The 27,058-nt window shown below is 42.4% G+C and overlaps 1 protein-coding gene and 1 long non-coding RNA gene across 8 annotated transcripts in view; one reads left to right on the forward strand and one right to left on the reverse strand.

Moving 5' to 3' along the window:
• Positions 1–20,886, forward strand: LOC140106568 (uncharacterized). Of its 6 annotated transcripts, none has more exons than XR_011850810.1 (6): positions 209–320; positions 696–754; positions 12,246–12,318; positions 16,136–16,376; positions 19,999–20,079; positions 20,706–20,886. It is a non-coding gene; the product is annotated as an uncharacterized lncRNA (long non-coding RNA). The 6 variants fall into 6 exon arrangements; XR_011850809.1 differs by having other exon boundaries at positions 16,182–16,376; XR_011850812.1 differs by lacking the exons at positions 209–320; positions 696–754 and adding an exon at positions 1–154 and having other exon boundaries at positions 16,182–16,376.
• Positions 8,486–27,058, reverse strand: part of MXI1 (MAX interactor 1, dimerization protein) — a 19,586-nt gene continuing 1,013 nt past the window's right edge. The window contains exons 1-6 of one of the 2 annotated variants that reach the window (XM_072131070.1): positions 20,687–21,154; positions 19,940–20,057; positions 17,042–17,071; positions 15,607–15,721; positions 15,008–15,179; positions 8,486–14,582 (exon numbers count right to left, since the gene is read on the reverse strand). In XM_072131070.1, the coding sequence (XP_071987171.1) occupies positions 14,419–14,582; positions 15,008–15,179; positions 15,607–15,721; positions 17,042–17,071; positions 19,940–20,057; positions 20,687–20,759 (672 nt within the window). In that variant the 5' untranslated portion in view covers positions 20,760–21,154 and the 3' untranslated portion in view covers positions 8,486–14,418. Of the gene's footprint in view, positions 14,583–15,007; positions 15,180–15,606; positions 15,722–17,041; positions 17,072–19,939; positions 20,058–20,686; positions 21,155–27,058 lie in introns of those variants that run through there. The other variant, XM_072131069.1, reaches the window with a different exon arrangement.

A 27,058-nucleotide genomic window follows, 5' to 3' on the forward strand; every position in this document is an offset into this window, starting at 1 on the left:
TGTGTGCTCTGTGATGTTACGTTGTTGCCTCTCATTCATTGTGGATTATTCAGCATAATCTTTCCTCCTTTCTTGAAGTGCTTCCAGTTTGTCCTTGCACAGGGGAGACAGAAATAGATGATTTCTCATTAGCTGAAACAGCTGAGTGCAAGCGGTAAGATGTTAAGCATCGGATTTGTGCTAATCTTTGAAGAATTTGTGCTGCACAATGAAGTATCAGCTGTGTGTCTGGCGTTCGTTGTGTAATATCTTGGGTTTTGTCCTTGGTATATCCTACACCAGAGGGCAATGGCCAGAAATCGCAGCCTTGTCTATATGAGGTGAGGCAGGCTAGGAATTGCCTACATGGGTCCCAGTGGCCCCCGAACCATAAAGTGGGATGCCTTCCCATTCCATTAGCAGTGTTTGAATGTTGTATAATTACTTACCTGAATATAATACAGAGGCACCAACTTACCCTGTGTGCCCAACTTCACCAAACCCTTTTCCCTAAAAACCTATCATGTTCTGTAGTTGTATATTATGTCATGCCTCGCTGGCAGCTCTCGGTACCCCTGTATCCTTGGCCTAAAGAATGATTATTATATCAGAGATTTAGATCCATTTGGTACTGGCGCTGATTGCTTAAGCATTTGACTTGTTACTGCGAGTTCTGTATTTCTGAGATGTCACATTTTTACTAACTCTATACATAGTCATGCACCTAAATTCTGCAAACTGGATTGATGTGGAGCCAAATACATCATTTGACAAGGTGAGTGGATATATCTATGTCTCGCTGTTGTCTGCCATTGCCCCTCAGTTTTGCATTTTGCCCTGTGAAGCATCTCGGAGGAGGAAAGGACCTTTAGTTCTTCAGTGCATGGAGGATCTCCAGCACCCATCATGTATTTACATGATGACTCTCTGTACTTTTCCTTATAACTTGGGAGCCTTATTATAAAATGTACTATTGCATCAAAACTGATGATGCAGTGGTGCCTTCTGTATTATCCAGCGAACATGCCACTCAACGGCTCTGAGTTAACTTCTTAGATGCCGTATGCTCTAGTGATCATATAGGGCCAATAATGTCAGGTGATGAAAAATGCTTTGGGGAAAAAAAGCAAGAGCTGGCTCAGGTTTAATTTTTTTTGCTGTGTGGAAGCTTTTTATGTAGAAAAAAAGAACCAAAATGCTGACATCCTGTTCATTCTGCACATGACCACTGTGCTGATCCCTGATCCAAGCAGGGGCCGATTTACCCATTACACAACCAGTACAATTACTTGGGGTCCTATTGATAGAGGGGCTTCACACAGTGGAGAGATTCAGGTTAATCTTAAGAGAATGCATACTTCAAAGTCTAGTGGCAGGCATAGGATATAGCGGAGCTGTGCAATAGGAGGGCCTCCAGACATAACTACTTTTGGGTTACAGAATGACAAATCCACCCCTGAGCACAAGACCACAATATCTTGGTACTGGCTCAGTGGTCACGAGCACAACCAATGGGACATATTGTCCAACAAGACCAAAAGCATCAAAAACCAAGGAGATGCCACTGGAGTTGTAGTTAAAACCCTCTAAAAAAAAATAAAATAAATAAATTAAAGGACATCTACCACCAGGATTAAGGATTGTAACCCAAGCACACAGACATGGAGGTGTGTGTGTCCTCTGGCAGGATCTACCGTACTCTTCATTTAGTTTCTTATGCCCGTTTTTTTTTTTTTTACCAAAAAAGCTCATAAAATTATGCAAATGAGTCTGATGGGCTCTCGGCTCAATAGGTTTAAAGCCTTTTTTCCTTTAAAACATGGGTATAAAAACCTAACAGGAAAGACGATACTGCAAGAGGTTGCACACACCAGCATGTCACAATTTTTTGCTTTTTAGCAAAGCCTTGAACCTGAGGGCGCGTTCACACGTTGCGTTTTGACCTGTGTTTTCATTGCGTTTGAAACGCATATACAAGAGCTGAGGAGAGGTGATTTGCCTAATTTCATCACTGTTAACGCATGCGTTAACAAAACGCATCGTAAACGCAATGTTAACACATGCGTTAACAAAGCGTTAACACATGCATTTTGTTAACGCATGCATTAACATTGCGGAAACGGTAATGTAATTAGGCAAATTACCTCACATCAGCTGTTGTATATGCGTTCCAAACGCAATGAAAACGCAACCAAAACACAACGTGTGAACGCGCCCTGAGGGTGATGCCACACGTGGCGTTCTGAACACGTTTTTGGCCTGTTTTTAAGCATTCCGTCAAACGCATGCATGTTTGAATTACTGATGAGTTTTCAAAAAACGCATGCATTTTTTGACACAATGCTTAAAAACGGGCCAAAAACACATTCACACCGCCACGTGGCATCACCCTTAGGCCTCTTTCACACTTGTGTTGCAGATCACATCAGAGTCGTCTGACCAGAGTGTGATCAGGGTTCGGTCAGTGAAAAACTGACATCTTTCAAGATTTCAATCAATTTTTAGTCCGTTTGTTCAGTGTCTCGGTGAAGAAGACTCAAAACTGAAATCTATCTTTTCTATGGCAATTAATCAGTGAAAAACGCATTGCACTTGCATGTGTCTCAGATTGCAATGCGGTTTTGATGCATCTCCATAGACTTGTATGGTGCGTTTTTCACGTGCATGACTTGCAAAAGTAGAGAATGTTGAGATTTAAATGCGCGTTTAAAACACACGTGTGTATGTGAGAAAAGAAATTCAAGTCTGAAAAAGTCTGTTGATTACAATGGGTCAATGCAAGTGCAAGTTCTGCAAAAGCACAGAACACGTGGAGAAACCTTAGGGCGCATTTATACGTTGCGCTTTGGTTGCATTTTCATTGCATTTTAAAACACATTACAACAGCTGAGATGAGGTAATTTGTCTAATTACATTACTGTTAACGTTTCCGTTAACAAAACACATTGTTAACACATGCGTTTTGTTACCACATGCGTTATTGTTTTAATGCGTTTCAAACGCAGGACAAAACGCAACGTGTGAATTTTACTAACAATCAGAAATATGGAATTAGACTTACCGGTAATTCGGTTTCCACTAGTGACCATGACGGCCCCCACCTGGAGGATGCTCCTATATCCTGTAGGGACAGGAAGCGCAAGAGATAAAAAGCTCCTCCCTAGCACCCAACACCAGTGTCTACCAAAGTACCACCCGGAAGGATGCAAGTGCAAGGAATTTCACATAGAACCATCTCCAAGAAGGAAGAAAGGGAGGGAAATAATGGGGGGCCGTCATGGTCACTAGTGGAAACCGAATTACCGGTAAGTCTAATTCCATATTTCCACCACGTTCCATGACGGCCCCCACCTGGAGACTTACCAGATTACCCCATTATTTGGGAGGGACCACCGCCTGCAGGATTTTCCTGCCGAATGCCAGGTCCTCCTGGGAGGCAATATCCAACCGATAGTGCTTTGCAAATGTCGAGGAACTTGACCACGTTGCTGCTCGGCATATTTGGTCCAGAGATGCACCCCTTTTTTCCGCCCAGGATGTCGCCATGGCCCTAGTGGAATGGGCTTTAATATCCCCCGGAAGGGAAGTGTTTGTGGACTTGTAGCAGAGAGATATAGTGGATTTTATCCATCTGGCTAAGGTTGCCTTTGAGGCTTTCAACCCTCTATTCTTTCCCCCAAAGTTAACTAGTAAACTGGAATCTTTACACCACTCTTTTGTTGCTTCTAAGTAAAAGAGAACACATCTCCTAACATCTAAGGTTTGCCACTTCCTTTCCCGTTCAGATTTAGGATTAGCACAGAAGGAGGGAAGAATAATTTCCTGTTTACGGTGGAATTCAGACACAACTTTAGGGAGGAAGAGGGGATCTAGTTTGAGAATTATTTTGTCATCTAAGATATTTAAAAAGGGTTCTCTGCGAGAGAGGGCCTGGATTTCACCCAATCTGCGTGCTGTGGTAATTGCTATCAGGAAGATAGTTTTAAATGTGAGGATTTTTATGTTTGCAGAATCCAGAGGCTCAAAGGGGGGCTCTGTGAGAATATTCAGGACCAGAGAGAGATCCCAAGAAGGGACCGGGTTGTGTATACGTGGTTTAATACGGGAACAGCCCTTAATGAATCTCCTGATCCATCTGTGATCTGCTAAGGGAAGGTCAAAATATATACTTAAAGCCGAAATCTGGACCTTAAGGGTGCTTGGTTTAAGACCTAGAGAAAACCCGGCCTGTAAGAAATCTAAAATTTGGCCTAAGTTTGGATTTCCTGGAGAAGGAGGATAATCCCCACACCAAGTACAGAATTTTTTCCAGATCTTGGCATAAATAGCGTTAGTCACTGGTTTCCTGCTTGCTTGAATAGTGTCGATCACTCCGGTAGAAAGGCCTTTGGTCATTAGGTATGCCCTCTCAGGATCCAGGCCGTAAGCTTTAGATGTCGCACGTCCTGATGAAACAGTGGACCCTGTAGAAGAAGATCCTGACGATAAGGAAGATGAACAGGATTATCTATAGCTAGTTCCTGAATAACCGGGAACCAACTTCTTTTTGGCCAGAATGGAGCAATAAGGATTAATAATGCCCGTTCTGATCTTAGTTTCTGCAAGATTTTGGGAATTAGAGGTATGGGAGGGAAGGCATAGACTAACCCCGACCCCCATGTATGACTGAAGGCATCTAACCCCGTAGGAGAGCCCCTATGGTCTAAAGAAAAGTATTTAGGGGATTTATTATTTAGATAGGTTGCGAAAAGATCTATGGTTGGGGTCCCCCAGATATGACAGATTTCCCCAAAAGTTTGTGGGTTTAAAGACCATTCATGAGGATCTAATGTAACCCGGCTTAAGAAGTCCGCTTCTATATTTTCTGTACCTTTGAGATGGATAGCTGAGAGGGATAGAAAGTGTGTTTCTGCCCACCTAAAAATTTGATGTGATAACTCAGACAAAGATTTAGACTTTGTGCCCCCTTGCCTGCGCAAATAAGCTACTGTAGTAGTGTTATCAGAGAGGATTCTTATGTGTTGATTTTTTATATGCAAGTGGCCCTTTTTGAATGTTTCTAGGACTGCCTTTAACTCCCGAAAGTTTGAGGACCTAGAACAAGTCTGGCTGTCCCACTGACCCTGAAAATAGTGGCCTGCCAACGCAGCCCCCCAACCTGACAGGCTTGCGTCTGTTTGAATTGTTAAGATTGGGTTTGGATTCCACCAAACTCCCTTCTTTAAGTTTATGGGACTCTTCCACCATGATAGTGAATGTTTGACTAAAAGGGGAATCTTTACCTTGTGGTCTAGATGTAGAGGGTTTTTGTCCCACACCCGGATAGTCCAAGCCTGCATAGTCCTTGTGTGGTTCTGAGCCCAAGACACGCACTGGATACAGGACGTCAGAAGGCCCAGAAGACTCAGAGCTGCTCGCATGCTGCACGACTCTTTCCTTTGGAAGAGACTTATGTTTTCCTTTATTTTTTGGATCTTTTCTAACGGTAGGAAAGAACACTGCTTCACAGAATCTAGTTTTACCCCTAGGAATTTTTTCACCATCTCTGGTTTTAAATCTGATTTTTTCCTGTTTATGACCCAACCTAAGTCCTGGAGGAGACCTATGACTAACTGAAGGTGGGTCTTTAGGTCTGATTTGGTCTTTGCAACTAGAAGAAGGTCGTCTAGGTAAGGAACTATAATTATGCCCTTCAATCTTAGGTGGGCCACTACCTCTGCCATAATTTTTGTAAAAATACGGGGTGCCGAAGAGATCCCGAATGGTAGGGCTTTGAACTGAAAATGAAGTATTTTTCCCCCCGGGGAACGAACTGTGAATCTTAGGTATTTTTGGTGATCCTGGCAAATAGGGACGTGATAGTACGCGTCTTTTAGATCGATCGTACAAAGAAAATAATTTTTTCCTATCAAGGGGGTCGCTGACTTTATCGACTCCATCTTGAAGTGTTTGTACTTTATAAATTTGTTTAGTTTTTTTAGATTTATAATTAGGCGGTAAGACCCATTGGGTTTTTTTATCAAAAAAAGAGGGGAATAAAATCCTTCCCCTTTTTCTATCTCCTGGACTGGAACAATCACATCCATCCGAAGCAATTGTTGGATGTTGGTCCAGAGATGGAGAGTTTGACTTTCTGGAAGATTTGGGTTCTGAAAATGTTGTGGGGGAATATGGAGAAATTCTACCCTGTAACCTGACTGGATGGTCTGGAGAATCCAAGGGTTTTGGCAGATTTTTTCCCATTCGGGCCTGAAATGGGAAAGTCTCCCCCCCACCTGTACGTCATTGTTTCCTCTGCTTGTGGTCGGGGTTAGAGAAAAACCCTCGACCTGAGCCTCCTTTTGTGTAGCTCCATCTACCTGTCTTTCCTTTGCCCCTAAAGGGAGGTTTCTCTTCCCTGGAGGAACGAAAGGGAAAGGGAAAGGAAGGTTTTTTAGGGGGAATTCTATTAATCGGAAACCCCTTTTTCCTGTCTGCAGCATTTTCTAGTATAGAATCTAATTCGCTGCCAAACAAAAATTCACCTTGGAATGGGATACCGCAGAGCATAGACTTAGATTTCGTATCCCCACCCCACTGTTTTAGCCAGAGAGATCTCCGGACAGAATTGGTTAAGGCCGCCTCTTTGGCCGAAAACCTTAAAGCTTCAGCAGAAGCATCTGCTAAAAAGGCTGTGGCAGATTTGAGGAGGGGTAAAGACTCTATAATGGAATCCCTAGAGGTTTTATTAACCAGGTGTGATTCCAATTCTGACAACCAAAAATATAAAGTCCTGGCGACAGAAGTGGAGGCAATGTTGGTCTTAATATTTAAAGAAGACGTCTCCCAAGCCCTTTTAAGTAAGGCATCAGATTTACGGTCAAGGGGGTCTTTTAATTGGGCACTATCTTCAAATGGGAGATCCGTCTTTTACTACTTTAGCCACTTGAATGTCGACTTTAGGTATTTCCTCCCATAAAGTATTGTCCTCAAATTGTAATCTATTTCGGAATTCTTTGGGGATAGAAATTCTTTTTTCTGGCTCCTTCCATTCAGATAACACTAAGTCTTTTAGTGTGCCAATTACAGGAAAGAAACTTTTCTTTCTGTATTTGAGTCCCCCAAAGAGATCACTCTGTACAGAGGTTGGTTCAGACACATCCTCTATTTCTAGTGTGTTCCTCAAGGCTTTTAATAAGCTGTCTAGATCCTCGGACGCAAACAAATACTTTGTGTGCCCCTGATCTTTTGAATGTCCCCCCTCTAGACTTTCTTCCGGTCTATCATCTAAAGAACAGGAAGGAAAATCTGAGTCTTGATCAGAAGAGGAAGACTGAACGTATCTAGGTTTTTTCCTAGGTGGTTCGGGTAAATGAGCAGCAATAGAGGAGGAAACTTCTTCCTTTATTGCGGACCTTATTTCGTCCATTAATGACGACCTTTCCTCTTTTAAAATTTTGGTCAGACAATCTGAACACAGGCTTTTCCTATAGTCCTCTGGTAATTTAGAACTACATAAGCCACATCTTTTAGAGGGTTTTTTAAGGGGTTTATCTCTCTCTCTCTGTTCTTTCTCTTTAGGTTCTTTCTGCTCTTTTCCCTAAGAGAAGCATACATGATAACAGTTAATAACAGGTATGAAATGTATGGTGAGAGAGAAGAGGTCAGCCCAGGGCTTGTACTTACGGGTACCAGGACCTGGAACAGGTTGGATGCGTCATCAGCCATTTTGCTGGAAGCACCAGAGCCACCGACTAGGTTTTCCTTCCAGGAACGCTTAAATTTGATTTTCTCCCGCGTTCTGGAGAGGCTCGTCCCTCCTCCCCCTTCCGGTTAAAACAGGAAGCGATCGGGCTCCTGGACTGCGCATGCGTCCACGGAGCCGGCTTTCGGGTCCGCCCCCAATGACGCGACCCTGTCGCTCTGACGTGTATACCGGAAGTCGCGTCTGCGGCCGACTTCCGGTACGCGGCCATCCCGGACCACGCACACAAGCAGCACGTGCACGCGCACGTAAACACCCTACCGGAGCCGGAACCCCTCACCGCCGAGGACCGATGCCCCTCACACACCGGTCCTCCAGCAGAGAAAAGGGCCCCAGCACAGGTACCGCTGCATGTCCCCCCCGCAACCACCCAGCATTGGTCTCCCGGGACCGTTGGTTGGGCTGGCAGAACGGGGGGCGGGGAGGAGGTACATTTTGGTGTTCCCCCCACTCGGTTGTGAGGCGGAACCCATTAAAGTAAAAAGTAAAAGAAATCACGTGTCTCCCTAGGGAGACTCTCTTGCATCCTATATCCCGAAGGGACAGGAAGACACTGGTGTTGGGTGCTAGGGAGGAGCTTTTTATCTCTTGCGCTTCCTGTCCCTACAGGATATAGGAGCATCCTCCAGGTGGGGGCCGTCATGGAACGTGGTGGAAAACCCCTTTACTATACTGTGTTTTTTTTTTTTTTTATAAAGAGTCAACTCTTACGAATGACGAATAAAGAAAAGAAGGGAAGTAAAACCAGACAAAAGAAATAAAGATGTTTTTTTTAAATTTTATTTTGTTCTTTTCATTGGTTTCGCACCAGTATTACGTAAGACGTAAAAAAAAAAAAAAAAAGCTACAAGAATAAAATAAAATAATGAAGGAATTGAGCAATAATTTAGGCATTTTCAATAATTTCTGTAGCAATGAGGGGGGGATTATTTTTTCTTTACACAGAACATATTAAAAAGAGAAGGGACATCGGGATATTTGTAAAATCATTATTAGCGTGTGAAAGTCGCCTCTATTTTAGAAGTTTAGTCATTTAATGCTGTGTTTTTTTGGGTGGAGGTCAGTCACCGATATGATTTGGACCTTAAAAAACAACAGGCCTCACTAATCTAGACAGCCTTGCAAGGAAACTAGGCCTGCTTTCCATAACAGCCAATCACAGAGCAGCTTTCATATTACCAGAGCAGAATATGATATGAAAGCAGAGACTTGATTGGTTGCTATGAACAAGCAGTCACTATAAAAAATAGGCTCAGTCTGTATCATTGAGGCCTAATGATGGTTAAAGGGCAATTCCAGTCCCAGTCTGTATTGATCTTTAAAAATACTGTATATTGTCCTGCAGCATGTTAAAGATTTGCTCAGGATGGAGCAAATATTTCAGATTCTCTGTACAGTAAATGGTAATGGAAGAAGGCACAATACTGCCGGTTCTAGATACCAGTTCTCAATATAGGACAAAATATGGAACCTTTTAAATACTTTTGGGAAACTGGAACTGCCCTTTACATTTTTTCTTCATGAAAAACTGGGGGGACGAAATCCCCCTAAAGTAGTATCTTAGCACCACTTTCCAGCAACACTAAAATGGTAAGCAAAGGGTGTTTTAATAAAAGTACATTCGCATTTCACTGGAAAAAGCCTCATCCAGGAAAAAATCCTTGTTTTAGCATCAACAAGTATGGCGTCTTATTATTCACCTCAAAATTAAAAAGGGTTTCCAGGAGGATAAGAAAATCTCATAAATTTTCTACGCAGGAGTGTCAGGTATCGCCTCTCTTCTCCACTAAAATAAAAGGACCTGTAATACCAGACACAGTCAGGTGACAGGAGTGGCGCTGTTTCCTGGAAACACTGGAATGTCCCTTCAAGTCTTCCGATCATATAAATACACAAATCCAGATTCAGGATTAATGGGGTGTGATAAGCTGCAGTATAGGGGTGGGTGTGCCATTTCCTTTTAGGTGGGGCTCCCCTTTAAGTTATGACCCAATTCAATTTTGTTTTCCCTGAATATCATTAGTAAAAATATAATAGATCATTAGAAAATTAGACATTTTATACAAAATAATTATAATATATAATAAATATTTGGGTTGGATTTGCCCTACTTTAGTCAAGGCTGCACCACATTGGCATCTCCCATATTAGCTGAAGCCCCCTTTGTGATGCCCCCTACTGGCTGTGGTGGTAATAAATATATGACCTATTGTGGGGTAAATTATCTGAATAAATGCATCAGATGATGAGAACTTGCAGGGATTTGAGGCTTTTTCCTAAGATCAGAGCAAGACAACCAGGTGCCCAGAATCGTGTGAGCGGCTATAGCAAACAAATTGTCAATACAATTTGTCCCAGGAAAGAGGAGTTATCATTACCTTTGTATATGTTGTTAATACCAGCAGGACTGTGCTATATATTCCAGCATTGTGTCTTCACACTGCTAAAGTTCAGTATTGTCCTTGGGTAAGTTGGGTATTGTCCCTAAAGAGATCTGTAATCAGAACTTGTGTATGTAGTAGCAGCAGGACTGTGATATATGGATTTATATTGCAGGATTGTATTTTCCCCAAGTGCATTGGTGGTTGTCCACACACTGCTGTGCTCTCTGCAGCAAGTGTTATGTATTAGCCCTGGAGAGATGTGTAATCATACCTTTGTTCATTTAGTTAGTAGCAACAGGACTGCGGTACATGTATACATATTTATATTCCATGATTGTAGCTTCTTCAATCTGTCCTCACTCTGCGGTGCTCCCTACAGCCCTTAGTGCAGTGATGGCTAACCTATGGCACTGGTGCCAGAGGTGGCACTCGGAGCCCTTTCTGTGGGCACTCAGGCCATCACCAGAGATGACTCCAGGTATCTTCCTGCAGTCCCAGACAGCCCAGGACTTGCTGTGCACAGAGCTATTTTAAAGTGACAGCTGTACCTGGGACTATTTTCTGCTATATTGGTGCCTCAGGGTGCTGGTATCAATGAAAACTGTGACAGAGCATGGAGTATAAATCACAAATTAAATTTCTGTGTTGGCACTTTGCGATAAATAAGCGGGTCTTTGTTGTAGTTTGGGCACTCGGTCTCTAAAAGGTTTGCCATCACTGCCTTAGTGTATTTGGAAAAGCTACAATCAAGGAATATAAATTCTGTTGCTACTAAAAATATACACAATGTTATAATTGCACATAACTTCAGGTATAATACTTTAATTGTCTGCAGCAAGTGTGAGGAAACCCCTAGTGCACTTGGAGAAGCTCCAAACCTGGAATATAAATCTATATTTCACAGTCCTGCTGCTACTAACATACACAAAGGTCTGATTACACAGCTCTCCAGGTACAATACATAACACTGTCTAGATGGTGCATAGAGCACAGCAGTGTGAGGGCATCCCTGGTGCACTTGGAGAGACTACAATCCAGGAATATTAATCCATATTTCACAGTTCTGCTGCTAAAAACAACATACACAAATGTATGATTACATATCTCTCTAGGGACAGTACATAACACTGGCTGCAGTCTGCATGGCCGCACCTGCTGACAGTTTCCCTCAAAATAGCACAACAGTCTATGGTAATGGAGATAAGTTTGTTAGTAGACAGAAGCCGCGGCACACAATTTGGGTAGCACTAGTTGTCTAGCACTTGCCAAAGAAGCAGTGAAATGTATGAGATAAATGTACATTTGCATAAATAGTAAATAATCAAGAAAAACAACACAAACAAAAGTGCAGGACAGAAAGAAAAAACCTGTGAAATAAAAAGTAAAGTTCTTTGAGTTTAGCACCAGGATGGGGCACATGATGGACACACAGCGAGGGATAACACCCGGGATTACTGCATTTACATCACTTAATAAAAACAACATTTTTTTTAAGGGATAAGATCATTTTTTTTCCATTTATAATCTGCAATCTAAGTAGAACCATAGGAATCCATTTTGTTATGTTCCAATATATATCGTAGGCCTCATGTCACTGCTTTCAACCTGAGGTCCACTTAGGAACTAGTAGTAGTATAACTGAGGCATGAGGTATGGCACGCCCCGCGGCTCAGTAAGGTCACATGTTACTGGTGAACCTTCGAAAATGGCTTCCCATGTTGCATGTAGTTGACAGATTTTCACCAGCTAAGGCACATCCATTAGATGAAGACACAAGGGGGAATTTAACTATTATAAATCATTTATAAAAAGGAATTTTTTTTAAGAATAATCTGCAGTTTATTTTCAGTTTGATTTTTTTTTCTCCCTTCCCACTGGACTTTTCTTCTATGAAGAAATATTGTCAATGAGTGTTAATGTTCGCAGATGGGGTAGGTAGAATTTTGGAACTAACCTTTTCAATGCTCCAATGCATTCACATACACAAAAAAACTTTGCAATTAGCATCAATTAAAAATGACTCTTACCGTTTTGTGTACACAGCTTCATTAGAATGCAATGTGTTTCCATAGTTATAAGCTAAAAAAAAAACTCATAGTTGCCTGTTACTCACTTCTATCTGCTTCCTTTTTTTACAGTCTGTTGGAAATTAGTAAGAGTGAACCCCTGACAGCAGAATCAGGTCTGCACAGGAGCTGTGTACATAAAACGGTAAGTTATTCATGAAGCTGTGAAATAAATTAAAGCATTATGAAAACATGACAACTTGCTATTGAATACAGTAACACATCTGTCTAGTTGTACCTGCTATTGTTGCTCTCCTATATTAAAGTGAATGAGGTTGAGCTGTAATACCAGATACAACCTGAAAGACCAGTGTGGTGCTGTTATTGATAGAAAGCAGCCATGTTTTTTTTTTAAATTGTGGACATCCCCTTTAAGAATATAAAGGTATCCAGATTAATGGAGCTATCATGGGATCTCTCATAGTTGGCCATGGCCTACCACCCGACTTGCATTTCACATCAGTGAGTCTAGAAAACTAATCATTAACTGCAGATTTAAGGGGACCTTAAAGAGACCTTTTTAAAGGGCACTATCATTAATACAGTGGTAAATACAGTAAAAACACTGCTGCAGGTATAAGCCTGGAGGTTTAGTCTATGGAAGTGCAGGAGCAGACCCCCCCTCCTACACTAAAATATCTCCTCTCACCGCATGGTGAGACGGCAAAAAAAGAATGGATCACAACATTGCGCAACTTACAAAGTTGAACATTTACTTGTCTAGCGGCCAGTGCGAGGGACTTCTAATAGCAGCCGCACACTGAACGACCGACCTTACACTGAAAGCTACAATTAGTTTTCATTTTTTCCATAAGTAATGGATCAGTGCATATGTAACTCTCCCTAATTGGTAGCATAAGAAATTAAAGGGGTCCTTCTGATTCAAGATGGTCACATGGTTATTTAGGGGAATGGGGACTCCGTCAGCAAATTTGACCAGTTACAGGAATCTGAAAAAACTGAAAAAGTGCACTAGGGACTTGTCCTCATACTGCTGTGCTCTTAGCTCTCTGCGTCTGATTACATAGAAATACGTACAAACCTGCTGACGGATTCCCTTTAAACATAAGAGTGTCTTTTAAAAACCTTCAAGTGGTCAAATCCAGATATTACAATTTAAAGGAGGAAAAATCACCAGGAAATGGTGTCTATTTGTTCCAGTGGAGATGGTGCATTGATGTATCCTCATGCATGAAATATGTATGTCATGAAGCAAAATGAACAAAAACTCTAAATTTAAAGGCATCTCCACCTATGAAATAAATTTTTTTTTAAATCTTATTAGTAATGCAGTCTGAGATGGATGCATGGTCTTGACTACTGCAGTTGCTGTTGGTCAATCATATTGGGGAAGATACTATAGGAGCTGTCAAGCCCCTCTCCTTAGTCACCAGTCAAGTCAGGCAAAGCCTCAATCTCATGCTGCCCTAGTAATCAGATTTATTGTTAAAACGGAGACAGAAACCAACATAGGACCGACTCAGGTGGTGATTTTACAGACAAAGTGCCATAGGTTCTTTGCATGCTGTAACAAAGGGCCATGCTGGGGCTCGTAGAGTAGAGAAACCAAAAATAAAAATATTTCAGTAAAGAATAAAACATCCAGACATCACCTGGTCACCAAGCACATCACACAGTCACTAGATGTGGCTATTATACGCTTCATACATGACGGTTTACCAAGTCTTTGGTGACCCACTTTGGAGAGTCTGGATGAACTTTTTGTAAACTCGCCCTCAGGCTGATGCAAGTGAAGAAAATTTATGCTGGTAGACTGAACAAGTTTTAAAGACCATCATGAGAAGGTTCTAGAGACTAGCAATAGGTTTTTCCGGAATGCTCCGTGACCCAGAGGCGAGGACACTCCGTTGATCACGAAGAAGGTCTTTTTGTTTTACACCATTACATGGTAAGTTAATAGAAAAGTCTTCTGACATGCCGGATTAAGGCAAAGAACGTGACGATGAAGGTCACCACCAAAGCTTCCGATCTGTATGGAAATGATAATACCCTAGGCAGATCTTCCAGTTGTGCTAAAAAAAAATGCCCTTATGTCATTGAAGAAGAGGAGAAGGAGCTGGTTTTTGGATTTTGGTCCAGCAAAACAGAAGAAAATCCCCTAAGACGTCCAACTCCGTTCATGATTGGAGACCTTAAGGAAGGAAAATATTGATTGAATCTAAGTGTGCACCATAGGGAGGACCGCGGCCAGTCAGTCCAATCCACTGCCGCTAGCCCTGGGCTCTTATGAGTGGTAGAGCAGCTTGATACTAGCGCTGGAATATCCCTCATCACTGCCCAAGCTTTGCCGACTGTTGTGGTCCTCCAGGTCGCTGATGCTGGTGCTACTAGAACTGTCCACTTCCAGATGGGAGAACTCTGTGCTTTCGATGTCCACCTCAATCTCTTCTGTGTAAGAAAAGGAATATGAACATGAGTTATGGTGAGCACCTAACACAAACCTCCAACGTTACTCCTAGGACCTCCACCAATGTAATACAAGGGGGATGTATCATGGGGGAACTTCCATTGCTAGTTATTGAATTCTGTGTTACATTAAGTCTAACACTTCTGTCCCAAGAAATGTAATCATTTCGGTTCTACCCCCATACTCGTGTAAGACTGCAAAAATTTTTCCAATTTTTTTTTTTAAAGTTTCCTTTAATGTAACTGGTGTACATCCATTGCGACCACTTTCCCACCCAAGTCATGTGAGTGGCGCAGAAATGTTCCCAAACACCTATTTTGCAGCTTTTTGACTTCACAATCCTCATGATTTGGACACTTTTTTTTCTGTGGGTGTCCCGCCTTGTAGGAACAGTCACCAATCTTACCTCGTTCTGAGTCAGACCGGTCAGATGACATGCTGGATCCGACACTGTCTGCCCGCACCCGCTCAGGCTCTGCACAGCCCTGTAGCTGCTCCAACCTCCTCTTCAAAAACCGCTGTTCCCTTTCCAGCACTTCCAGCTGATGTTGACCCTTTCGAGCCGTGTCTTCAAGTTTCTGCAGGGAAATAGATAACAAAATGAGCATTTAGAGATTCCCTCAACAACCAAAGCTGTGAAAATGGATTTCTATTTACAGGATTACAGCTTCTCAAAGTGCACTGGGGGTTTGTCCTCACACTGCTGTGCTCTGTACATTTAGATTCAAAATGGTGCTCTGAGTGAATGCTGTAGGGTTCAAGCAGAAGCCTTCTAATGCAGCTTGTACTCTTAGGCGAGAGGAGCAGTTCAATGCTATGAGTACATCAGTGTGAGAATACACCCACAGTTCATTTGGCAAAGCTACAATCCTGGAATATAAATCCATACATCACAGTGCTGCAGGGACAATACGTAACTCGGGCTGCATTCTTTATGGTCACACCTGCCGACAGGTTCCCTTAAAGGGGTATTCAATATATATACACGACACCTGCTGCCCTTACCTTGATGTGCAGTTTAGCTTTGTTGAGTAGTCCCAGGGTAGTGTGCCTGGAGCTGTCAGGCTCTAGGGGTATGAGGTCTTTTAGTCGTTCAAGACAGAGTCGTAAATGAGCCCTCCTGCAAATAAGAGAGTAGATACAATGGTCACATGGGATCTGTGGAGTCTTGCCAAAGTCATTACACCTACAAAATAATATAGTTGGCCACTTAGGTAATTTATGGGCAAAACACAGTATATTATGGGCCAGGTTTTAGGAGATGGATCATATACCAGACAAGATCAATCCCTGAAACCAGCAGTGTTACAATGTTACTGCTTTGATACAAAGTATAAACCCATTTAAAGGGACACTCCATACCTGAATATCTGATTAACCTGATTTTTACTGAACAGAACAGCACTGTCAGGGTAATTAAATACGTTTGGTTGGAGAAGACCTTTAATAGCAGGAGGTGGACACAGGCTTAAAGGGGTCTCAGGGCATATCACGCCACTACATTTACTAATTCTTTTTTTTATTTCCAAAATAGTTACTGGCGTGACAAGGAAATTTACTCCAACTCTTTATCTGTACAGAACACCCTTGGCGATCCGCCCGTACTCCGCCTGGTCTGTCCGTATAACACTCTGTGCTGCCAAATGTGACTCCCAGTGCCAGGCGGACGGATGAAGCATGATTTAAAGAGACATGGACCTCATTTTGCTACATACTAGCCTAAACATATAGCAATGTGTGTTATATGTTCTCATGTACACGCTCCTATAATGGAGGTAAGAGGCACAGGGTTAAGATGAGGCACACAGTCCTACAATTGAGGTATGAGGCACATTATGTCATTTCAGGACTTGAAGCACTAAAGTCCTATAAACTTTGTAGAAACAAAACCATTTGTGTACGTCATGGGAAGGGGGTCCTCTTGTCCTATAATGACCCCCCTCCTCCTACACCAGGGTGATTATGAACAGATTGTTATGTTAGAGATATGACCCTAATAAATCACCGGATACAGGGAGTATGTAATAAATCCTACCCCTTCTCTCTTTAACCCTTGTGTCGCCCTCAGCCTCCCACATTCCATTAGTTGTCACTCCCCCAGGCAGACCCTATCCTCATCACCATAGTTCCTGCATTCCTAGAACAGAGGAGTGACCCCTGTCTATAGATCAGTGTTGTAACATTGACTCCTTGGAGTATAATTCAAAGACCTGTCCTGAAAGTACCCAGGAAAGCTGGATGAATACCAACATGGCTGCTATTAAGAATGCCCCTCATAGGATTATCATTCTGGGCAACAGAATGAAAAAGACATCCAAGAAGACAGGAACAGAAAGGGGGATGTCATCTCCACTGCACTCCCACATAGGCTGCCACCCAGCTCTCTCAGAACCCTGCATGCCAAATCCCTGCCCACATGTCCCAGAGTCAGTGCACTCACCTATTTTTCTCTAACTCGTTGTGCGTAGATCTAAAAGAAGAAAAGAAACTGTGTTAATTATAAATATGTGCATTATGTGAGAGGCAGGAGTGTAGTGCAGGGTAATCTGTATCACATAAGAGAAGATTAGATACACAGCTCAACGCACAGTATCACACAACATGATAAGAATAGATAATGCTCAGGATTCAGTATCACAAATGTAAGGATTTGATACACGGCTCAGAATTTGGTATTGCACAGGATAGGATTAGATACATGGCTCAGGATGCAGTATCACACAGGGTAGCATCAGATATATATCTCAGAGACAGTATAACACATTATAGGATGAGACACAGTGGCTGAACATACAGTATCACACATGATATGATTAAATACACAGCTCAGCAATCAGTATCACACAATAGGATGAGATACAACAGCTCAACAGACAGTATCAGACATGATAGGGTTAGATACGTAGCTTTCAGACAGTATCACACATGATAGGGTTAGATACATAGCTTTCAGACAGTATCACACATGATTGGGTTAGATACATAGCTTTCAGACAGTATCACACATGATAGGGTTAGATACATAGCTTTCAGACAGTATCACACATGATTGGGTTAGATACATAGCTTTCAGACAGTATCATACGTGATAGGAATAGATACACAGCTCAGCAGACAGTACAAGGCATGATAGGATGAGATACAGAAGCTCCATAGGCAGTATCACACATGAAAGGATAAAATACACAGCTCAGCAGACAGTATCACACATGATAGGATTAGATACACAGCTCAGCAGACAGTACAAGGCATGATAGGATGAGATACAGAAGCTCCATAGGCAGTATCACACATGAAAGGATAAAATACACAGCTCAGCAGACCGTATCACACATTATAGGATTAGATACACAGCTCAGAACACAGTATCACACATGATAGAATGAGATACAGAAACTCAGTATCATCCAAAATAGGTTGAGATTCTCAGCCGCTTCACACATTCCAGCATTAGATATAGCAAACACTGACACAATAGACTTAGATATATTATTCAGCAGACTCTATCACACAAGCTAGGCTTGGATACATGATGAGTGTATGAGCCATGATAGGCTGATATCTCTCTAACTCTAAAGTTACTAGGGGGTTAACCCCGCTGTAGCGGCGCTGAGCTCCTCAGGACATCTTGTATGTTAGCAGAAGTTCACTTGAGGTTACAGGACACAAAATAACAGGAACTGGCGCAGAGAACATGTAAGCTGCTTACTGCCAGATACATGAAGCTCGTACAGTAACCCACCCCAAATACCACCCCCGCCGGTCCCCTCCGGGGTCATAAAATCACAGGACTCCCTGTACGGGACTGGGGTTTCCTGAGGTCACACAGACCAAGATGGCGGAGCCAAAAAAAGGCTCCAAAGGCTCCGCAGCAGAACGGAAAATCTGCATCAGCGGGGGTTTGGGTTTTCTGGGCTGCACGTAGATACAGATTATCTCCCATCTGGAGTCACTTTTCTCCAGTTTTAACCCTCTAGAAAAAAAAATGGAACTTTGCAAAAAAGAAACAATGAATAAAAGGGCTAAATATAAAGTAAATAATTAAAAACATTCTCCTGCTAAGGTCTATTGCTTAAAAACTTTCAGTTTAAAGGGAGTTATGATGGAATGTAACATTGTGGTATGTGGGATCTCATAGCTCAGCGATATAACAATGGAAATAAACCTATACAAACAGATGTAGTAGAGCCGAGCTTGTCACGTAATACATCTCATTACACATTATGGTTACATAACAAACTCTGCCCAGCTACACCATCTAAATTATTCCTCCAATGTGATCTTTCCTACACAAATCTTGTTGTTTTCCAAAAACTCAAGACTCCATAAAAGATCCCAAATAACAGCAGGAAATCCTTGTTTTATCTCGCTGCAGACAAAACCTTCACATCCAGCAATAAAAGCCAAAACCCCGGAGGGAAAACTATTATTTTGAGAAGCCGCATCAAGTATAGAGACAAGTTTACCCAGCATTGTCTACTCCTAAATTTTTGTACTTGCTGATGTCATATCCTGCCTGCTATACCTTACCCCGATGGGGGCTCAAATACAGTCACGCTAAGAATTAGAAAAACAGGAAATGCTTATGGTCAGTCACTTCTGTAGAGTTGTACAACGTAGGGAAATGTCCTTGGAGTAAGTACCCCCTAAAGTCAACATTCTGCTGCTGAACTCACTATCCTGCTGATGCAGTCACCGTGTACATATATGACTTACTTATCCTGTACTGATCCTGAGTTACACCCTGCATTATACTTCAGAGCTGCACTCACTATTCTGCTGCTGGTGCAGTCACTGTGTACACACATGACATTACTTATCCTGTACTGATCCTAAGTTACATCCTGTATTATACCCCAGAGCTACACTCACTATTCTGCTGCTGGTGCAGTCACTGTGTACATACATGACATTACTTATCCTGTACTGATCCTGAGTTATATCCTGTATTATACTCCAGAGCTGCACTCACTATTCTGCTGCTGGTGCAGTCACTGTATACATACATGACATTACTAATCCTGTACTGATCCTGAGTTACACCCTGCATTATACTCCAGAGCTGCACTCACTATTCTGCTGCTGGTGGAGTCACTGTGTACATACATGACATTAATTATCCTGTACTGATCCTGAGTTACATCCTGTATTATACTCCAGAGATGCACTCACTATTCTGCTGGTGCAGTCACTGTTGTACATACATGACATTACTTATCCTGTACTGATCCTGAGTTACATCCTGTATTATACTCCAGAGCTGCATTCACTATTCTGCTGGTGTAAATGTGTGATCTCTTAATCCTCTAAACATATTACACATTAGATCATGTCTTACCTGTTTATGCTGCTTCCTAGACTACTACATCTTTTGGATTTTAACCTTTTTGTCTTCAGCCTGTGAAGATCCGAGCTGTCGCTGGAAGGAAAGCTGGATGCGTAGCCATGTTCACATTCTGCAGAGAAGAGAAATGAAGGGTAAATATTTGCCCCATGACAATGACAGTGTTGATGCTAGGACTTGTAGTCCATCAACCGATGTTAATCAGCTGAATCTCATAAACTTCTTTCCCAGATTAATGGAAGGTATATATATATATACACATACATATTACACACACACACACGTGAGACACAAATATTTATAAAGTAGAGAATTAAGAGTTACATTCTTGATACATTGTATTCACACATACAACTCATTTGCAGATTCTGCCTGTCACCGGGTGTGAATACTTTGTGACATACACCTAGAAATTCACAATCAGAACTCTGTACCCCCCGCCCTGTGCAAACTGAGTCACCACCTAGTGATCTGTAGCTGGCAGGGGTGCCAGGAGTCCTGTACTACGGCCTCCATGTAGTAAAATCTAATAAAACTCTGCTCCTCATTCACACAGCTATATATAGCAACATGTAAAAACCACAACTTCTACACGGAGCTGTGTGTAGCGTGCAGGGACTTGTCCAATGATCTGTCATATTCCCTACACACACAGAACACCACAAGGGTGGGGATCACAAACTCAAAACAACCTCCAGACCCCACCACATCTCCTGCCATGCAATGCAGAATAACACAAACCTCTGTCCCTTCTCTCCAGATACTCAGCCGCATCCAGGAGCCTCTGAATATTTAACATCCGGATGCAATCCATATCGCAACTTTGTGGCCTCCAGAAATGTCAAATTGTAATTTTTTTAAAAAAAATGTAGCAATTTAAAAAAAAAAAAAAAAGTTTAAAAAAATGATCCAGATCAAACCAGGTTTTACCCGAAATTGAATGGGATGATCAAGAGCTTGGGAAGTTTTTGCAGCAGTACTGGGCCTCGGGAGGGCAGAGGAGGCTGGTGAGGGGTGTCAGTGCAGAATGAAGAGAGCTGATCCGTGTGGAGAGGAATGTTCTGGAAGAGCGGAGGGGGGCAAAAAGAACAAATAAGAGAGTCGAAGGGGGCAATTATTTGGCCCAAGCTGCTGCAGAGGGACAAGGACTGAGAGCTGCCCTCACTGCACTGACATCCACACAAGACTTTGTTTACTTCTTGCAGCAGAGGCAGAGGGCTGGTCCCATGTAAGCCCTGCTGCAAGGAGCACTGGGAGTTGTAGTTTTCAGTTCTGCAGAGAGAACGCTCTTAACCCTCTCCTTTCCAGATGTTTCTAGGCTTGTCTTTTTTTTTGTGAGTGTGGAAACAAAAGGACCCGTTGTCAGAGGCTGAGCTTATAAATATGTAGATGTCACATGGCACAGAAAAGACGGGGACCACAGCATTAGCATAAAGGCTAAAGGACCACAATGTCCACATCTCACTACGAAACGAATGATTGTATCAGCCACTATTATTATTATTGTGTACTAGTATTGCTATTAGGTTATCTATTATTATATTAACATTTCATTATGTTAAGTTTTATGTTTCCTGCTTTGATTATTTAGGTTATTAATTTTTTTGTTGTTGTTGTTCTGGTTTAGCTTGACCCTGGTTATTCCCGGGTCAACATCTGCAAAGAGTTTGTATGTTCTCTCCGTGTTTGTGTGGGTTTCCTCCGGGTCCTCGGTTTCCTCCCACACTCCAAAACACACTGGTAGGTTGATTAGATAGTGAGCCCCATTGGGGACAGGGGCAGATTTTGCTAACTCTGTGCAGCACTGCGTAATCTGTGTGCGCTATATAAATAAAGAATTATTATCATTTTTCAGTGTCCCATGGGGTCATTCATTTTCCATTTTGACCAGTATAAATAGGGGAGTGTATCTGGCGGGGACAGTCCCAATGCTATCGCTGACAGCTTAATACGCAACTTAGGATTGTGTGCTAGGGCAAATGTGATCACGGTGGGACCTTCCGGCGGAGCTCTGTCAGTGTTTGAGAGAGAGTCCATATGCAATAACAGAAGAAGATGACGGCACTCACCGGTTCCAAAGCCGGCTTGAGAAAGCGCCGCAGCGCGCGAAACGGCGCCGTTGCCGAAGTTTGCTTGTATACCCCCCTGCATGCTTATCCACCAATAAAGGACATTTTTCCTACCTTTGGAACCGGTGAGTGCCATCATCTTCTTCTGTTATTGCATATACATTTTGTTTGGCTTACACAGCTAACAACTGTAAGGGTGCTGTCAAACGTTGCACTGTTTAAGCGCAACGATCGCGTAAACTAGTTACAATCGCATGTGTATCCATAGAAATGCATATGCGATCGGGCCCTGAACTTTGATTCCATGTGACAGCACCCTAAAATACAACAATGCATCAATAAAGGAAACATCAATAATCATATCATTATAATACCTTCACCTCTTACAACTAATTTTGTTTAGGTTGACAACCAGTCCTTAGGCCGCTTTATAAGGTAGCAAATGCGTTGCATTGCATTTCAAAATGCAACACACAAGCTCCTCCTGTGATCACCTATTAAAGTAAGTTTGCAAATGAAAACACAAAGGGGGAAAATTTACTAAGGCTGGTGCCACACGTGGCGCTTTTGTCTGCGTTTGCGAACGCAAACGCAGACAAAGTCGCGCCCACCGGGACGGGCCTCGGCCCGATCGCATCGGCGTTTCTATGGAAACGCCTGCGATCGGGAACGAGACGCCGGTGTTTCGCGTTAAATTAACACGAAACACCGGCGGCTCGTTCCCGATCGCAGGCGTTTCCATAGAAACGCCGATGCGATCGGGCCGAGGCCCTCCCCGGTGGGCGCGACTTTGTCGCGGTTCGCAAACGCAGACAAAAGCGCCACGTGTGGCGCCAGCCTAAGAGAAGTGCAAACTGCTCTGCATGCAGTTTGCCTGTGTACAATGCAGGGTGTGCCAGATTTATGAATTGGGGCTCACGTTCTTCATAAATCTGGCATTCCCTGCACTGGCCCTATAAAAAATTCACAAACTTTTTTTTGGTAGACCTTTAACCTTTGGCCGTGCGACACACTTCTGTCGGACTTTGCATGTTAACTGTTGTGCACCATCCAACTGAGAACCGGAATGGTCGCTACTAAGTGTCGCATACTAGTGCAGCCGTGCCACGAAAGGGTCGTGCGCGACAATTGCGGTGCAGACACTTCTTCAATAACTGCGCAAGCAGTTTGCCCCCAAAAGAACGTTCAAAGTCCTACAGAAAACTAGCGCACAGCCCTTAGTAAACGTGCCCCAATGTTACTTAAGTGATCGCAGGAGGAATTGAGAATGTGGCCTCACTTATGACTGTATCTGTACAGGGTGATAATAGAGTAGGAGCCAAATTTAAAGTGATTATGCTAATTTGTGGAAGAATCCAAGAGCAGGCCTCCAGGATAGCTTCCTCTGCAAAGCCCAGGGGCCCCAGTCCTACATTGTTGGCTACTACAGTGGACCACCATCCAGATTTTTAAGTTTCTTTTAAAATACAACAAATTGGGAAGTTACATGTAAAGGGAAGTTAGGTAGAAGGTCTCACTGGTATCTGCTTAGATAGCCTGCAAATTATTATCTGCAAAAGAGGAACCATGAGAGTATATTTAACCATCCGGGGCGAAGGGAAAGGTCTGCCCTTTATCAAAAATCAAGAAAAAAAAACTTGGCTCCAATTAATTAAAACAAAAGCAAGGGAAACAAATATTTCATTCTAATATCCAGTACCTAATGCCATCAACATCAGGTGTTGCAGTGTTACCAGTAACACCAGGGGCTAGGAGTCTAGGGGGGCATAAAGCCCCTCTGCCACATAAGGAAACATGTCAGAGAGTTAACATTGAGGCTCAGTGTCAGGTTAATACTTCGCATCTATTATCTATCTCCTATCTGACTATGCATGGAATGTAATTTTTCCTTTCCAGGCACAAATAATAGAATTTTTCTGTACCACTTACCAGAAATTTCATCCTAACAATGTCCCAGTGTATACAGCCATCTACCCCCCTCCCTATTGTCACATTACACAATGAGAGGTGGTCACCCCCTTAACAAGTCTTTTGTCCTCTGTAAATATGTGATGTTGCTTTAAACCAGAAGGATGACGTCATCAGGCCTGGGCACAATCAGAGCCCCCCTCCTAAAGCCGGGCCAAACCTAGCAACCCATGACGTCACAGAGTCTGCTGGCCTGTGATTGGTGGAGAGTTAATGCCTGGCCTTGCCTCTCTTGAGAGACATCCAATAGAAAAGTGCAGGGTTGGCTCCATGTGGAAACCATGTGTGCACCTAGGAAGTGCTGGTCATGTGATGTGTGTGCACCTGAGGCTGCTCCATACTGCAGCATCACAAGGGATGACACAATGTAACAAATCATGATGCAATGAAACATCTCCTGATACAACTCATGATGCAATGAAACATCTAACAGAACAACTACAGATCATACAATGTAAAAAACAGAAAGGAGGAAGGTTCCATCTGCCATGAGGGCGTCAGAATTATTCATTTATAGTGCATAAATAATGTAAATTGTATAAAAAATGATTAGAAACATAAAAATAAGAACTACAAATATAAAATCGATTGGTGAAAGATATTTAAATGATTAGACACATGAATAATTTAGATGTTACATCGAATTAAATAGTTCAGGCTTGTACCACTTTGAATTGTAAATCTGTAAGGGGGTGTATAATTATGCAACTATGAAAATTCCACTTATGACCCTTTGACAACTCTGCTTGAACATGATTTTGTAGTATATAGTGATCAGTATACATCTATATACACCCACACTGGATGATTCCTCTCTCTAGTGTATATATTGCTCAGTATACATCTATATACCCCACTCTGGATGACTCCTCTCTCTAGTGTATGTAGTGCTCATTATACATCTATATACCCCACACTGGTTGACTACTTTCTCTAGTGTATATAGTGCTCAGCATACATCTATATACCCTCCACACTGGATGACTCCTCTCTCTAGTGTATATAGTGCTCAGTATACATCTATATATCCCTACAACGAATGACTCATTTCTCTAGTGTATATAGTGCTCAGTATAAATGTATATACCCCACACTGGATGACTCCTCTCTCTAGTGTATATAGTGTTCAGTAAACATCTATATATCCCCACACTGGATGAGAGCTCTCTCTAGTGTATATAGTGCTCAGTTTACATTTATATACCCCACACTGGATGACTCCTCTCTCTAGTGTATATAGTGCTCATTATACATTTATATACCCCATACTGGACGACTCCTCTCTCTAGTGTATATAGTGTTGAGTATACATCGATATACCCCCACACTGAATGACTCCTCTCTCTTGTGCATATAGTGCTCAGTATACATCTACAGTATATACCCCACACTGGTTAACTACTTTCTCTAGTGTATATAGTGCTCAGCATACATCTATATACCCTCCACACTGGATGACTCCTCTCTTTAGTGTATAAAGTGCTTAGTATACATCTATATATCCCTACAACGAATGACTCCTTTCTCTAGTGTATATAGTGTTCATTATACATCTATATACCCTCACACTGGATGACTCCTCTCTCTAGTTTATATAGTGCTCAGTATACATCTAATTAAAACCACACTGGATGAATCCTCTCTCTAGTGTATATAGTGTTCATTATAGATCTATATACCCCACACTGGATGACTCCTCTCTATAGTTTTTATAGTGCTCAGTATACATCTGTATACCCCACATTGGATGACTAATCGGTCTGTAGTATATATAATACTCATTGTACATCTATATACCCCCACACTGGATGACTCCTCTCTCTATTGTATATATAGTCCTTAGTATACATCTAATTACCTCCACACTCGATGGTTCCTATTTCTAGTGCATTTAGTGCTCACTATCCATCTATGTGCTCCCATACTGGTTGACTTCTTTCTCTAGAGTATATAGTGCTCAGTATAGATCTATATACCCCATGCTGGATTACTCCTCTTTCTAGTGTATATAGTGCTCAGTATACATCTATATACCCCCCACACTAGATGACTCCTCTCTCTAGTGTATGTAAGGCTCAGTATAGATCTATATACCCCACGCTGGATGACTCCTTCTTTTAGTGTATATAGTGCTCAGCATACATCTATAAACCCCCACAGTAGATGACTCCTCTTTCTCCTTTTCCAGACAAGACCCTTACAATGAGGCTGCAGCATTTTGCAGAAGTTAATTGTGTCCCACTTCATGATGAGACAATGGCCTGGGTTCTATTGTAGCCACATGCTGGGGACAGACAGGGTCTTTGTAACCACATCAGACAAGGAGGATTGGAGGGGGGGGGGGATCTGCAGCTGCACTGGGGCAGGCATGGCTGACTAAGGGTTAACTTACAGGTGCAGATGGGGAATGTACGAAATACTTGTCTGTGCGATGTCTGCCCCATCCCTCCCCAGGGATCTGTATAACCCTGGTATATTCCCTGCATTTTGTAGTATAGTTCCAGGATATTCTATGATGTGATTGTGTATTATTGTTATATTACTGCTACAATGTATAATAAAGTGTGAGAATAAGTAGATACATTGTAGCACTGATTGTAGTTACATTGTTTCTAGTGTGTGTGTGTGTTTGGGGGTCCTATTTACAGTAAACCCACCTCCCTCCTGACCTGTGATGATGGTGATTGTTGTCTTGGTGAGCAGTAAACATCACCCATCACCTGTGGACGTGCAGCACATCTCATTACACCCCCTACGGACACTACACAGACCCCTGGGCACAGATATGATGGGTCAGGGGGGGACAGCACTGGCGATTAACCCCTTAGCTGCTTGTATAGACCAATGCAGGTGTCAGATGTGAGACTTTCTACGTGCTGCTCCTCTACTTATAGACTGTAATAATGTCACAACAATGCAATATCCTTCTGTTGTATAGGATCCTAAACATGTGCCCGTTAAATAGTATTATATTGTTGTGTTATATTTGGAAATTGCATTGATCTATATTAATGTCCTGCCCCTAAGTCTTTGTACTTTGCTTGGTCCATGTGAGTGTATTCTAAGACAGGGGGGT

Source organism: Engystomops pustulosus, chromosome 11 (assembly GCF_040894005.1).
Source record: "Engystomops pustulosus chromosome 11, aEngPut4.maternal, whole genome shotgun sequence".
Classification (NCBI taxonomy): domain Eukaryota; kingdom Metazoa; phylum Chordata; class Amphibia; order Anura; family Leptodactylidae; genus Engystomops; species Engystomops pustulosus.